The following is a 16,404-nucleotide window of genomic DNA, read 5'->3' as shown; positions in this document are numbered from 1 at the left end:
CTGATAATAGCATAAGAGCCACCAAAAATTTCATGCACCTCAAATAAATCCCTTGAGATTTGGCAAACTTTTTTTTTTCTAATTCAAAGCTATTTATTATGTTAGAAAGTTAAAACATTTAATTATCTCAAATATTTATCACAAAGATTGTTTTGATAGCTTTTTTATAATTACTATGAATATAACTATAATAGTTATATATTAAAAAATTATATATAAAAGATATATGTACGTCGAAAAAAGCAATATAGTAAATCCCTAGTCGACAACGTGCAAACTCAAGTAAACTTTTCATTACGACGATTTTACTCCAATAAAATAAATTACACGGTTAGTGAAATGCATTGATTACTGTCAAAACATCTAGGGTTAATGATATTTAGACTCTTTTTTTAAAAAAAACAAAACTTTCAAAGTACGAAATTACACTTTTTTGCAAAAATATTTTAAAATTACACTTGAGATCCCTCCGAGAATTTTTCATTTATAATTGTGCATCTTCCACTAAATTTGGACCGAAAATGCCCCCATCAATAAAAAAATATTTATGTAAAACTTTTATTTTGACCTCTCATTCATCATTATCCTTTTATATTTATATACTTGTCGGTTAAATATAATAGGCATATAATTAAAAAGAGTATAATTATAAAAAAATTATTATTCCTGAATTATGAAAATTAGATAAAAGAAACTGTGAATGGATGGAAAAATTAATCATTTCATTATTTTTTTTTTCTTGCTTCATACAAATGAGGTGGGGGTTAACCCTACAAAAACATGATTAGCTTTTTTGGAGAAATGTATAATTTTATATTTTTAAAGAGATATATTATATCAAACCCTAACATTTATTATGTCAATAGTCAAATCAAATAATATCCCAAATAAAAAATAAAAAAATTCCAAAGTTACCCATAAAAAGCAATAAGAAAAAAGAAGAGTAACTTGTAAACATCAATGCAGAAAGGTAAAATTCATTTTAGTCTCCCACGTTTTATTGCAATATTAAAATAGTTTCTATCTTTTCAATTAACTTCAAATTAATCTCTCTAGCAGTTAATTTTCCTATATTATCCCTATCAAACCTATTTTTTAAACAAAAAATTATTTTAGTGCGTCACTTTCTATTGTTTTATTGCAAGTTGGTCCCTCATACATTAGCTTAGAAAATAATAATTATTTTAATTAAAAGAAATTATCATTAAATGTTTATTTAGATGTTTGTGTATATTCAAATTTTAACATACATTTTAGATAATACTTATTGTTTTAGAAATATTAAAAAGTAGAAGAAAGTTATGAGAAATTATTGAAAAAAAGAGTGGGAGAAGAAAAAGAGAAATAGAAATTCAGAAGAATAAAGCACAAATTAATAAAATAATTTTTAAAATAAAAAATAACAAACAAAAAAAATAAAGACAGCAAAATAGTGATATTCAATTATATAGAAGTACAGATAATAATTTGATTAATGACATATAAACATAATTATCATGAATTTATTGACCTTCTGAAAATTTTTATATAAAAGAATGCCTGAATGAATTAAAGAGTTTTATATACCCCCATTCGTCAATATCTTAACTAACATATTTATTTTCTTAATTTTTTCTCTAATTTTAAAAGTTTTTTATTTAAATATTTTTATCTATTTTTTAATCAAACTATTTTCTCCAATTTATTTATTTATTTGTTTTTATTTTAAAAATTCAATAAGTTCATTAAATTCACAATAATTATATTAATGTATCATTAGACAAGTTATTATTTGAGGATCAACAATAAATTATTTTAATTTAAATGGTTATATTTTTCTAAGTTTAAAAATAAAAGTGCCAAATTGTAATTAAAAAATATAAAATTAATGCATGATTTTATATAAAGAAAAAAAAAAAGAGGCTCATAAGGGTAATATAGAAAAACTATTTATTGGAGGGACTAATTTAGAGCGAATTGAAAAAGTAGGAACTATTTTAAAATTAAAATAAAAAATCAGGAATTAAAATATATTTTACCCATATATATAGTGCGTATACAAATATATGGGGGTGAGATATATATATTATATTAGAATCAATATTCTCAAATTCATAATACATAACCATATTTATAAATATTTTAATATATTCTTTTAAAGGCATTTATTATAAATTAAAATGACACATATATGTGTCTCTTTTAAGTTTTAGAGACACATATATAAGTACCTTCAAAAGTCATATATTAGATCTTCTGACATTTTGTTTGGATAATTACAAATGTCCAATTATGTTTTCCTGAGAGATTTAACCGTCCTCTACATGTTTTAAAGCACAAATAAAGTGTTAGAGAGTTCATTATTTTTATTTTGATTTTGATATAGGGACAATAGCTTGTTTGTGTCTCGTAAATCTATCAATACAACATATGTAAATGTCCTAATAGCAAGAGCATAATATAGAGCTTGCGCCCCAAATTTTCTCATGGAACCAATATATGTAACAAAAATTATAAGCAAACGAATATGTGCCATATTGGGACACTTTTTTGTGTCTGAACAGATATTTTTATGATGTAGTAATCCTGGAAAAATTAAATCCAAGGAGAAATGAACTGATTAGCAAATGTATCCTTAATTTATGCCACAATCATGTCTTTCACTTGCCAAGGATCAACTACTTTGAGAAAGACTGATGCAGTACACCGATCATAAAATTGATCTTAGTATCCCAATATATACCAAAAGGAAATAATCGTGGGATCACTATACATAATAGAAATTATTTTCAGTAAGTTTTACAGCTTAATATTATTTTCACTATACAGACTTAGAGGCTGACAAGAGGTGAACAAATCATTGATCAGCTCTTACCATGGAAAATTAAACCAACCTTACATTGAGTTAAATTTCTCGAAAAATTTCTAATTTCACTCCCTAATTTAATTGAGACAGAGATCTGGAAAACAAGAAACCAGGAGAAATTTATAATTAGGCATAATAAGAGAGAAATTAATGAAAGAAGCCCGAAAAAAGAGAAAAAATAAAGGAAGTGGCAAGATTTATTCACAAAACAAATTGAAAAAAATGATGATATTTACTCACTATATGAGCTTTCAGACAGGAGCTCATCCAGCAAATCAGATCCCAAGTCCTCAAAAACCACGATACCATCTTCGGTCACTTGTTTCATCTTACTACTCTTTAGCATCTTGTGAGACTCCTTTATGGCTTTAGCAGGTGATGAGCCCTCCTTGCAGCTATACTTCATCTTTTGAAGAGATTCCGCAACTTTCTCTAATGGAAAATTGAGTGAAACCAAAGGGCCTCTCGTTGCGAATGCAGCTTGATCATACGCCAAGGCGGCCTCTTCTTCTGTGTCGAACGTTCCAAGCCAAACCCTCTTCCCGTTCCTTGTCGAATCCCTTATTTCTGCTGCGTATTTCCCCCACGGCCGTCTTCTTACACCGATGTAACGTTTTTCCCGTCTAGGGTCCTGTCCATTTCTAAGGTTGGAGGATTCAGCTACTTCAACTGCAGATGTTTGAAATGATGAGAAGCTGTGATCCATCTTTTGTTTTTTGACCTAAAAGTGAAATAACAAGAAAGTCCTACGGTGGGGAAGAGAGGAGGACTACAACAAGGGTTAGATTTTATATTAGAGAATAAGAGCTTAGATTCTAGGACAACTAGTGACTTGACTTCATTATCAAAATGTTTTTAAGATATTTTTAGGACAATGATTATAAGAATATTGAATATATACAATCAATTATGGTCAGATTAATTAAATTATTTTTCATTCGATTCCCAGCTATCTATACGCTGTAATTAAAGAAGAGGGTCATGAGGAAATTAAGGTTTATAAGACTTTCTAACTAAATACTAAAATGTTTGAGGTGATGTTTATTCATTTGAATTCGTATTTATTTTCGTCTTTCTTTGTTCAATTTTTTCCATTTATATAGAAAGTCAGTTTGGGAAGTTCATAAATTTGCATATGATTTTATTATTATGAAGAATTAAATAGATGTAGGCAAGCCAATCTTGACGATGTTTTCTTATAAAGACCTATTTCTATTCAAATACAATAATTGATGGATTTGGTCAGTGTTCTTTAAGTATGAACCAATCCTATATCAAGAATATATATTCTATTTCTTTTTTGAATAACTTAAACCAACTTGAACTGGATCTGACAGACAGAAAGTTATAATTTAATCATAGTATTGGAATCCGTTGAACAATGTCAATCAGGGGCAAATTTATATTTTTAGCTCCATAGGTAGGGAGTTCAACACATTTAGTCCTCTACTTTATGAGATTTTTAAAATGGTCCCAAATTATTAAAATTCAGCATATATATATAGTCCTTTGCTTTATAGAATTTTCAAAATGGTCTCAAATTGAGAAAACTCGAGACATTTAGTCCTTTACTTTATAGAATTTATGGGACTATAGTGTCGAGTTTTTTCAATTAAAAATTGCATTAAGCATAGGAACAAATGTGTTTGAGTTTTTTCAATTTCACGACTATTTTGATAATTTCGTAAAACGGAGGACTAAAGCTATTGAATCTTCCATGGCACTAATAGTATAATTTCGACATAAATAAGAAAAATCAATTTATACTTAACAAATCACATTACCCCAAATGTTCTATCATAATATCAGTTCGATGCCACTGTAGTTTCTCTCTTTAATTATATCAATTCACCTGAAGACCTCAGAAGGTTAAATTAATCTTTTAATTTATGAAGTCCAATTCTTTGTGTAATAATTTGAGGTTAGCCCTACCCTTTGTCTTCTTCCGTCGGCGGTGGGTATCTGAATTGCTTTTTTGGGTATGAGACAACGAAAAAAATAATATTACACATGTGTTACATATAATAGTGTTGTAATAAATTCAATTCTTTAATCTAACAACGTTAAGGGAGTGGGGTTCACTTCCTAGACATATGTAATAAAATATCTTCGACTTCTTCAGTGGAATACGATCGATGGGGTCTGTTTTCTTTTTTATGTTTGAAATTTTGGAAAGAGGAACAAAGTTTACTATATGTCTTTTGACGAAATATACCTTAACTACATATAAGTTTCTAGGGGTTTGAAATATATAATACTTGACATGTTTTAGTATAACTGAATAAATACTCTGCACATGGAGTCCGAAATTTATTGTGCGCTAGTGATTGCAAGTAATAGAAGAAATATATTTTTCGCTAAAGTTAATTATTATGGTTAAAAAAAAAAAAACTATGGCGAATATGAATTAATCATGACTTCTGCAACAGTCATTAGCCGTCGTTTCTGCTAGTAAGGTCAAAACATTAGTTATGGTTGAAATTATGGCAAATGTTTTGATTATTGTTGAAAATCATGGCAAATATTGCTTAACCGTAGTAAAAATTTAAATTTTCACATTGATTTTTTATTTTATCATGGTTAATAGTATTGATTTACCATGATTTTTAAGTTGTAGTCATTTATATATAGTGTAACAAAAAATTAATTATTTTATAGTGAAGAACGAAAAAAGGATATAGCATCATCTGGACTGGATTTTCTACTCCAACTCCTTTTGCATCTTCTATTCGGATTAACATATACACGCCACGTATATAATATTTTGTAAATAAAATAAAATACATAATCTTTATATATACACTTGAGTGATATATACTAATTGGAATAAAAGATTATAACAAAATGTGGGATAGAAGATCCACTCTTATTAGTCAAATAGTAGCTATAACAGATGAGTTGATCTCTTGAAGCATCATATGCATTGCCTGAGAAATAAAGGAATTGTTTTTCCATAGAGGTGACAGTTCAGTGTAGTGGCATCATTATTTGCAATATGTTGTGGTAAAGTCTTGTAAGTGTCACAATGTTAATTACCCTCAATAAGTGAATAGGGCAAAAAGAACCCCAAAAGAAAAGAAACCTTGAATTACCCTTCTCTCTATAAAAAAATGTTCAAAGTATCCCTTCTTGTAGGAGGTGTTTAATGTGCATTTATTGTGCAATTTTGCTTGATTTTTAAATAAAAATAATATTTATATCCTTAATTTTTAAATTATTGATCTTATTTAATGTATGTCAATGGTCTATATTTCAGATGGTTTGATTTTGTCTTACTTATTAATGATATTGATGGTCAACTGAATCCGGTCGGCCAAGGAGGGCGGAGAAGACCGCAATGGGAAGGTGGAGGCACAAGTGGTGTTAGGAAGAGGGAGGTGCAGTGTGGAACTAGACAAGAGGCACGGGTGTGGGGTTGGGGGCACGACAAGGAGGAGAGAGGTGGCCATCGGCGCAAGGGAGGCTGGGCTATTGTAGGTTAGGCGACGAAGGGAAGATGGGGAGGGTTCATAGGACGGTATAATTTAAATTAAAAAAAAAGAAATTATTTTAAATTTTTACTTTATTCATCATTGATATATGAAAATGAATATGGATCTTGAGATTAAAAATAAGATAATGTTGACCATTATTATTGATTCCCATGAAATACTCCAGGCCCGTTGATTTTCTTCAGTCAAAATTTGGACCGTTCATCAATTCAAAAGAAGATCCAACAATTTCTAAATGAGGGTATAAATATATTTTTTTAATTAAATAAAAAACAACGATAATGTGTGTTATACAGTTTACTTTAAACGATATTTTACACTTTTTTTTTAAAAAGATCATGAAAGAGTGATGAGTTAAACTTTTCCTTTTTTTAATGTTCACAAGAAATCTTTTAATTTTCACATTTAACTTGTCAAATGTAGGTAGTTTGCAATTCATAGGGATACAAAAGGAGTTCAATATAACAAAACGAAAGTCAAATTGAATTTTTTGTTCCAAATTATATATATTATAATATATTCAATTTAATATATACACGCTTATAAAATATATCCTTAAATAAATAAACGACATAATTTTTATCTATATGTATGACGTGTATATATTATTAAATAAAATAAAAAAAAATACAATAAAATCTAGAATTGAGAATCCAATCCGATGCAAAGCGATGGCCAAAGAATTGACTAAACATCAAATGCTTGAACATGGCACAACAAATCTGGAATTTAGTAATGAAATTTCCAATCATACCTCCATGCATGAAATGTCCTCTCTGATGACTGAAAAACAGCTTGCTGGCCGGATCGAGCACACTTGAAACATATATAGGCTGTCGGATGCATACTAGATTACTACGTATGACTGCTGTTACAGCTCTCGCCTTTCTTTCCCCACTGTTCTTTCATTTTCTTACATGTTGGAAGTGAAATTTACGAGAATGCTCATTGACATGACTCAAAGTCTGAAGTCTAATAAGGGATGAGCAGAGTTTCTTTACGTTTACGTTTACAAGGTTATTTATAAAGTCATATATATATATATATATATATATATTCTAACAGTGGGGAAATGAATTAGGTTATTATACAATGAAGGAAGCATAGTTTTGAGAGACCTCTTTGTCGTCGTCTGTCGGCGGATTCCACATGAGACATTCACTTACTACTTAGGTGAATAATATTGACATTAATTGTTCCTCCATGCTTGTTCATTATTAAATAAATAATTAAAGACAGAGCCATCTTACCACTAGCAACACTCGTTGTCCCAGTGTAAATATATACCTTTTTGTAATGAATTAAGACAAAAAATTAACATACGAATATTAATTACATAGGAGGATAGAAAATAGTCTGTGAGAGAATTAAATAATAGAGTAAATTACAATCACTTTTTCATAAATTTTGACATAGTTATAAATACATTTTTCTTGTTTAGAAATTACAATTACTCTCTTTGTTATTAGTGTTCGTCTAACAACGAGAGAGTTATGTTAGCTTCCGTTAGATTTCAATTGAATTTTATGGTGAACTGATCATAATACCCTTTTGGATTATAAATAATAATTTTATAAAATATTTTTATGAGCTATTAATATATGCCTTATGAATTATTTACTTTACCCACTTTAAATTTTTTTCAAATATTTTGATTTACAAAAAAAAAAAATCAACAAAAGTAAAGTAGTGATTTCCACCTCACTATTTAAGAACTACATAATTATTTTTCATTTAATGAGAGTGTTTATAGCTTTTGGGATGGTAATAAAATATTTATAATTATATCATAATTTAAAAGAGGAAGCTGTAATTTATCCTATTAGGTTGCAGAGAGAAACGAAATAAAAAAAAAAATAGGAACCCAAGAAAAATAAAGAAATTATCTGATAAGGTAATTTATTGACAAATCAAAATACCAAAAATACAGTGAACAAAATAAAGCGAGCAACAAACCTTATGGCGAATTTCAAAGTAATGAACCTTCAAAAGTATGCCATCGACTTAGTTTTTGCTTTCACTTTTTCCCAAAAAAAAAGAATTATATATAAAATCTTTCAAAGTTCTTACATGGTTGTTTGTCTTGTTCCGTCGGCGGTTGGTCCACATGTCTTTTCCACTTTCATCTGGGGTTGGTAGCACCCGAATTCGAAACGGGTCAAGAATATTAATAACCATTTTTAGTCTTCTTGATTATAGATCTTGAGATGACATCAAGTTTGGTCGTATTTTTAATCTTGTAGTTATAATAATTTAGCACTTTAGTCTTATACTTTGTTAGAATTGTAAAATAGTCTTTTTATTTGTTTTAATTAGGAATATTGTAATTTTATTGGTGTTATTTAGGGAGTGGCATTTCTGGTTCTGTATAAATGATTTTTATAATTTATTCTTGTAATTACTTTATAATTTTATAATTTTAGTTATTTTTCAGCTAATCCCACTGAAAAATTTGCACGTGAGTTGCACAGGATCCTATTAAATTATAATTTTAGTCATGTAAATCAATTCCTGCACAATCAAAAATGCTAACTCCTTTAAATTACAGGAATATAAAATATTAACGGTCCTTAAGTTACAGGACTAAAAATGCAATTTAATTGAGTCGTGTGTAAGTCATATTTAATTTTTTTCATAGCAATTGGCTGGAAAATGATGAAAATTGCCAAAATTTTAAAATTACAGGACGAAATTATGAAAATTAATTCGTGCAAGATCAAAAACACTACCCCCATAAATTACAGGGCTAGAGTTAGTTTTTTTCTTTTTTATTTCTTAAATTTAGGACAAAATTGATTGAAATTTTCAAAGTTGGCCCTAATTATATACGATGTTACCAACGTTGAAAGTTTCATTTAATTTTATCCTAAAATTGGGAAATTAAAAAAAGAGGTGAAGGTTTATGTTATAACCCTAAGAAACTATAATATTAAACTGTTAAAAGAATATAATTACAGGACCAAAAATACGATTAAGTCTAAACAATTAGCTGATAAGTATTTAAAAAATCTATCTTTTATTTTTTCAATAATATTTTGAAATGAAAATATTCAAGAGCATAAATTAGTTCGTGTTTCTAAACATAGGAAAGTATTTATTTTTATTTATGGATTAAACATAGGAAAGTTTAATATTAATAAAGATGATAAGAAAGGAACTCCAAGATCATTTCTTAAATATTCTATAGTACTTGAAAAGCCGTCATGTACTAGTCCAAAGATCAATCATTGGTACATATATATATATATATTATATAAAATAATAATTGAAGTTAAAGATTAATATAACATAAAAACTAAATACATCATTAATTACAAAAGCAAACAAATGTGTCAAGTATATGTATCTGAGCAATGATCGAAGATAAACTAAGAAATAAGCAATTTCTCATACCATAATGTCATAATTTCTTTTAAGTGATGATGACATACATTGATTACTTCAACCTCTTAATAAATTAAGAAATATATCAATTTAATTAATACATCAATATGATAAAAAATAATATATAAATAAATTATATCACCTTACATAAAGTGAGACAAATAATACTCATATTAGGTGAGATAAAAAGTACTCATATCCGCATGTCCGATGAACTTGAATTTATAATTTCGAATTTATTCATAAAATTCAACTTTAATAATTAAATTAAAATATCATTGATCTTAACGTCATAATTAAATACATAATAATTACTCAATGAGGACTTGTTGGATGGGAGCGTTTTATCTAAGCCAAGAAATCTATATATACCCTACACATTCCTGATTTGCAACATGATTTTGATTTTCTTTTTTTTGGATAAACAATATATTATAAATTGATAAAGTTGGGAAAAATAATTTTTTAGTCTCATAAAATAAATAAAAAAATTTTTGGTACACAACTATGACAAATGATACTTTTAGTTCCATAAAACTCAAAATAACATTTTTGTTTTAATCCAAAAAAGTATAATTTTTGACTTTTTTAGTTCCAAAATATTTACAATATCTTTTTAGTCTAAAAACAACAACGCATGTGACTTTTTGGAACTGCAAATGCGTAATTATGAGTTTTATGGGACTAAAAGTGACACCTATCATAATTGTGATATCAAAACAAATTATGTTCTTATTATGCGATTAAAAAAGTATTTTGCCCAATACAGTTTGAGATATTGACTTTTAATTATGCATGTCTTGTGTCCTTATCACCAGAGAGTTATGATCAATCATCTTTTTCACTTTCATAATATAATATATATATATATCTTATAGGACGACAAAAAACAGAAACTACTAGCAATAAAAATATAAAGTGAGTTTTATAATTTTTATAATAACAATTATTGCGTAAAAGTTGCTATTATAACCTAATAAAAATAAATAACAAAAAAATTGTATATAAAATTATCTTAAAAACACTACCCTAATGATACATATATAATAGCAATCTAATTGGTCCATTTTTGTCAACTTGGACAAAAAATTAAAAAGAATGGGGTGACACATAATTTATTCCAACAACGTTTGAAAAATTCAGTACCAAAAGAACCAAAATTGTAAAATATTAAAATACTATGGGACTATTTTGCAATCATAAAAAGATAAAGGATAAAAATGTCAAAAAGCTTACCGAACCAAAAATATTTTTAATCATGATTAATTATCATAATTAATAAACAGTAACAACGACTAATTATTGACTATAATTTTCTTTTTGTTTTTATCCCATTATTATTAGATCACCATATTGTGCTTCCCTTGGCTTTAAAAATTTTGTAACTTTAGTCCAAAATCAAGACTTGACGGTTTGTCAGAAATTTAATGAAATTAGGTTTTGGGACTAAAATTATAAAGTATTTGGAGTTATATATGGGATGCAATTTTGTGAGTTGAAAAAACGACCGGATAAAAAAAGATCGTAATTAAAAGTCATAACTCAAGTTGGATATAAAATGCAATTTTTTCCTTCTAAAGGATGGGAAAAAATTGCAACGTTAATGTTGTAATAGGTAACAACTTCAGTCTTATACGAATTTACTTTGATTGCAATTGTAATTTTAAACATTGAGGACAAAATTGGCTGGAAAAAAGTCCACATGACCAACTTAATTAGATTACTTTTCCAATCATTTTTGTTCTTAGCATGCAAAATTTTTAAAATTATAGGATAAAATTATCAAAATAAACTCATATGAAACTAAAATTGTCACAACCCTATTCTTACCAAACAAAAATTACAATAAACAGACCATAGCTAGGCATACAATTAACCAGCTGTTTCCTACATATGCTAGTAACAATAAACAACCCCAACTCAAAGAAAAAGGACAGGGAGACTAGAGTACATCATAAAAAATCCAACATTTAATCATGGTTAAAAATAAAATAGTTGTAGTAAATAGTCATTAATCGCGGTCATTAAATAGTTATTGGCCATGGTGTTTGTCAGAGTGGCTAAAACATTTACCATGGCAAATATCTTTTTCATAGTGAAAAATTTATATTTTTGCATCAGTTTTATTTAGCCGTGGTTAATAAAAATTATTTACTACGACATTTTAGTTCATAAATATTAAAAATGCAGTTAATAGTTATTTTTTTCTAGTCGTAATAGAGTTATGAAAAGTAGTGCATCAAATAAAAACCTACATAAAAATGAGTATATACTTGAATCAAAAGGTAAAATACTTTTTTAATCTTATAAAATAAAGATAGATTTTTTTTTTGTATCCCAATTATGGTAGGTGACGCTTTAATCCCATAAACTATAAAATTATGTCTTTTTAGTCCCAAAAAATGTAATTTTGGGCCTTTTCTAATCCCAAAATTACAACGTCTTTTTAGTACCAAAACCACAACATATGTTACTGTTTTGAGACTAAAAATACATGATTATGAATTTATGAGACTAAAAGCGACGCCTGTCAAAAATTGTGGTACCAAAACAAATATCAATTTCACAAGTTGAGGATGAACTCTAACAAGAAAAAATCTGTATAAGTCATTTCTATTTCTTGATCATATATATGCATTTCTCAAGGATGATGAATCAAAATTTTCGAAAGTACATACAAGAAGAGTTGGCAGCAAATAAACTCAAATGACAAGGGATGCATGATCCGGTGAAGCAGACTAACACAGTCAAAACTTAAGGTTGTCCCCCTGCAGTTAGAACTGTCTTCTGATACAACCAAAAAGCCATTTTGCTATAGCCATAAAAACCTATATCATAGTGAAGTAGGGGCTGTTGAAACGCGTCCTCAATCGCAAAGATTTACGCCATTTCATCGACCAAAAGAAGCATCGATTGAATGCTGAATTTATTATCCACAATTTTAGCAACTCAGAACTCATGAAATGTACCAAAACAGCATACCTATGTAGTAATTTCAAGAAAGAAAATCACTTTATATAATTGTTCTTTGAGCTTAATTAAGCCATTGATTTGGATTCTCTACTCAAACAAACGAACCAATTAACATCGACAACTTCTACGAATAACGTTCGATGTATATGACTGAGGTATTTGCTCTTCATCGGCACATGCAAAAGCAAAAGACATAGAGAGCAAAAAGATTGAAAAGAGCATCGATCTCAAACCAACTTCCGACACAACACAATGTTGAAGTATGATTTACTTATAACTATTTCAAAGAATTAAGGTGACTCCACTGCATGCTTTGCTTAATTATTTGCTACTTATGAATTTATAAATAGAATCGGCGTAGTCCCTTAGTTGTTATATCGTTATCGTTAATTACATCGTCCGATGAGAATTTCAGCTATGGAAGTCAGAAATGTTAGAAGGCAGCTGAGAAAAGTCTAATTCAGATAGAGGCTCGGCTGGGGAAGGGGGAAGTAGAAAAGTTGATTTTGTATGAAGAGTTTGGGCCTGAAATTGATACTGTGTATCGAAAAATCAACTCCATATTGAGTTGAATTTTCTCTGAATTTCAAATTCCACTCCACAATTCAATTTGATAGAAACAGTGAGAGATGGATGGGTAGAGATCTAGGGTTTTAAAGAACTGAAGAACAAAAAATGATGAGAAATTAATTAAAATCAGCCCAAGAAAAGACATAAAAGAACAAGACTTACTCACAAAACCAGTAGAAAAGTTAACCCTTTGCAGTTCAGTCACCAGTTGAACTCTCAGACAAGAGCTCATCCAGCAAATCAGACCCCAAGTCTTCAAGAACCAATACATCCTCTTCATTAGCTTGTTTCTTTTTATTACTTGTTCGTGTCGTCGATGCGCTCAGCCTCTTATGTGAATCCTTTAGGGTTTTAGCAGGTGATGAGCCCTCCTTGCAGCTGTAATTCATTTCTCTAAGAGATTCCACAACTTTTTCCAAGGGAAAATTGAGGGGAACCGAAGGGCCTCGCATGGCGAATGCAGCTTGATCATACGCCAACGCTGCCTCTTCTTCCGTGTTGAACGTTCCAAGCCAAACCCTCCTTCCGTTCCTTGTCGAATCCCTTATTTCTGCTGCGTATTTCCCCCACGGCCGTTTCCTTACACCGATGTAGTGCTTGTTATGAGCTAAATGATCTGACTCCTTTGCATTACTGTTTGATGAAAAGCTCCGATCAGCTTCTCCATGCTTGAAAGGTGAAGAGAAATCCAAATCCATTCGTTTTCTTCACTGGATCCAACCCTTTTGGCAAAGATAGAACATGGATGAGAGGAGTCTTTTAATGTTTGATTTTTGGATGATAATAACAACCAAGATTCTTGGACAAATTAGATGCCTTGGCTTCATTATAAAAGTTTTGTTGGATTTTGTATTATTTATATACATATATATATATATATATATATTTTCGTTATGAAATAATATCAGTGAAGAAGAAGTAGATATTTTGACTGGAGAGCTTGCAGCAGCAAACATTTGATCTTTTTCTAAGCTTCCTATGTGTTCCGCTAAGAAGGTTTGGTGTTGAATGTTCAAATTTTGATTGATGATTATTAACAGCTTTAAATAGAAAGGTAAAAATTTCAATCATGACTTGTAATATTGAAGATGTTTCTTTAATTTTTTTTATTTTTTCTTTTTTATCGAAGTGAAAAAGCAGTGAGGCGTCCCATAAATAAGCTAAGATGCATTACATGTGTTGGTCAAAAAATTTCCTACAACTAATTTAACATCATCAAGAATCAAAATCTAATCATATTGAGCTCAATACACTGCTCAAAACATATATTTAGTCCCATAAATTAAATATTTTAGCAAAAATTTGAATTCACGTTGTGAATGTGGTAACTTTTTACTTTACCCACTAGAGTACAAGGGTTTATGTTTTTTTATGATGTTTTCTATATCTAGTCTGAAAGTAGTGTTGTATGGTTTCATTAATTACTTCTTATATATATATATATACACATATATATATATATATTATTGAAGTGGGATCGATATGTAAACCATTGATTTATTCTTATTTTCTGACATAATCATAAAATTTATTGGGTATTCAGCTAATTATTATATATATACATATATGTATATATATAATAATTTACAGATTGAATTAAACAGTATTGAAGTTGATAGTATTGAGTTATCCCGTTGAAAAAATATAGTTTGTATACCCCAAGTGCATGCGCAATTCCGAGCTTGACCCTATCTTTTGTCGTTTCCGTCGGCGGTTGCTTTCTTAGGAATGGGATCCAATTAGGGCACATAAAGATATTATTAAAAACATCAACATAATATTGTTTATGCATATTAGTACATCAGGAGGGTAAGCGTCGTATCCTAGGCAAAACTGAAATATCACTGTTCTCACATTACAATAATCTTTAACTGTATCACTACGTAAAAAGGAAAAATGCAATTTAGCCCCATCAGGAGAATTTTTTATGAAAATAAAATAGCAATTTATATTTTGAAAAACAAAGTAAATTGATTTGGATAGAGAATAATTCGCTTAATTTTTTAAAATATAGAGGAGTAATTTTTTAATTCTTTTTTTATAAAAGTTTATTTACTCATTTCATATATAACGGGATAAATTGCATATAACCCGTATGTAAAATGACAATAATTAATTCGATAAGTAGATATCCCATTCTTTGTGGGTTGGATTAAATTTGAGTTGGAAATTTGGTAAAGAAATTTTATTAGGATCACTGGCAATTAATTAAACTATGGAGAAATGTTAATTCTACAGCTATTTGTCCCTCAAAAAAACCTTGTTGGAAGTCTCCTTACGTTGAAAACAATCAAGCTTGGAAATATCTCACAACAAAAAAATTATTTTATTGGAACGATATTTGTAATGGATTTTAAATTAATTTGCAACGACTTTTTCATTTGTATCAGTTGTTGTAACGGAAAAGGGCTTTCCGTGGCTAAACGAGGCATTACAAACTATTTATAACGATTTGTCAAAAAGCCGTTATAATTTATAACGGTCTTTGTGATGGCTGCATGTAGCTGTTACAAACCTAGCGACATAAAAAAAAATTAATTTGAAACAACTTTTGTAACAACTTGATTGAATTTGATATAATTGATATTGTAACAGTTTTTGTAACACATTTAGGTATGACTTTGATAGATATTTAGAATGGTTTTTGTAATATTCTTTGTAACTATTTTTTGAATTACATTGTATCTGTTTTTGCCAATGGATTTGTAACTTCTTTTGATACTGCTTTTGTAACGGTCTTTCTGACGGCCCATTTCAAAATTAATAACTATTTTTGGCACATTCTTTATAATTGCCTGATGATTTTATCTGTTATTGGTGTATTACAAAAGTCGTTACAAATGTAATTAAAAAAATTATTTTTAATATATTTTAATATTTATTTTATTTGATATATTTTAATATTTATTTTTATAAAATTAACTAAATGAATTTATATAAAAAACATATAATATAACCAAAAAAATAATAATTTAATTAAAAATAAAAATATTATTAAAAAATTATTTTTTTACAAAATAAAAAAACATCCTAATCAATATTATCCCCAGCTACCGCGTGGTTGTCGTCATCATCGGGTGCCGAGGGATTACTGGAGGCTCAGGCGGTAGATAATTGACCCAATTGGGATCCACACGTCTG

At 28.7% G+C, this 16,404-nt stretch overlaps 2 protein-coding genes across 3 annotated transcripts; both read right to left on the bottom strand.

The window, feature by feature from the left end:
- Positions 2,729 to 7,358, bottom strand: LOC105167791 (ethylene-responsive transcription factor 1B-like). Of its 2 annotated transcripts, XM_020695708.1 has the most exons (3): positions 7,091 to 7,358; positions 3,086 to 3,514; positions 2,729 to 2,939 (listed from the first exon to the last, which is right to left on the bottom strand). In XM_020695708.1, exons 1-3 carry the CDS (start codon positions 7,098 to 7,100, stop codon positions 2,923 to 2,925), a joined length of 456 nt encoding a protein of 151 aa, XP_020551367.1. In that variant the 5' UTR covers positions 7,101 to 7,358; the 3' UTR covers positions 2,729 to 2,922. The 2 variants fall into 2 exon arrangements, with proteins under 2 accessions (XP_020551367.1, XP_020551366.1); XM_020695707.1 differs by lacking the exon at positions 7,091 to 7,358 and having other exon boundaries at positions 3,086 to 3,678.
- Positions 12,685 to 14,270, bottom strand: LOC105167789 (ethylene-responsive transcription factor 1B-like). The gene is made up of 2 exons (XM_011087604.2): positions 13,426 to 14,270; positions 12,685 to 12,702 (listed from the first exon to the last, which is right to left on the bottom strand). Exon 1 carries the CDS (start codon positions 13,959 to 13,961, stop codon positions 13,461 to 13,463), a length of 501 nt encoding a protein of 166 aa, XP_011085906.1. The 5' UTR covers positions 13,962 to 14,270; the 3' UTR covers positions 12,685 to 12,702; positions 13,426 to 13,460.

The sequence above is a fragment of the Sesamum indicum genome, linkage group LG8 (genome assembly GCF_000512975.1).
Source record: "Sesamum indicum cultivar Zhongzhi No. 13 linkage group LG8, S_indicum_v1.0, whole genome shotgun sequence".
NCBI lineage: Eukaryota > Viridiplantae > Streptophyta > Magnoliopsida > Lamiales > Pedaliaceae > Sesamum > Sesamum indicum.
Note: the sequence above shows the minus strand (reverse complement) of the source record. Positions and strands in the feature narration are given on the sequence as shown.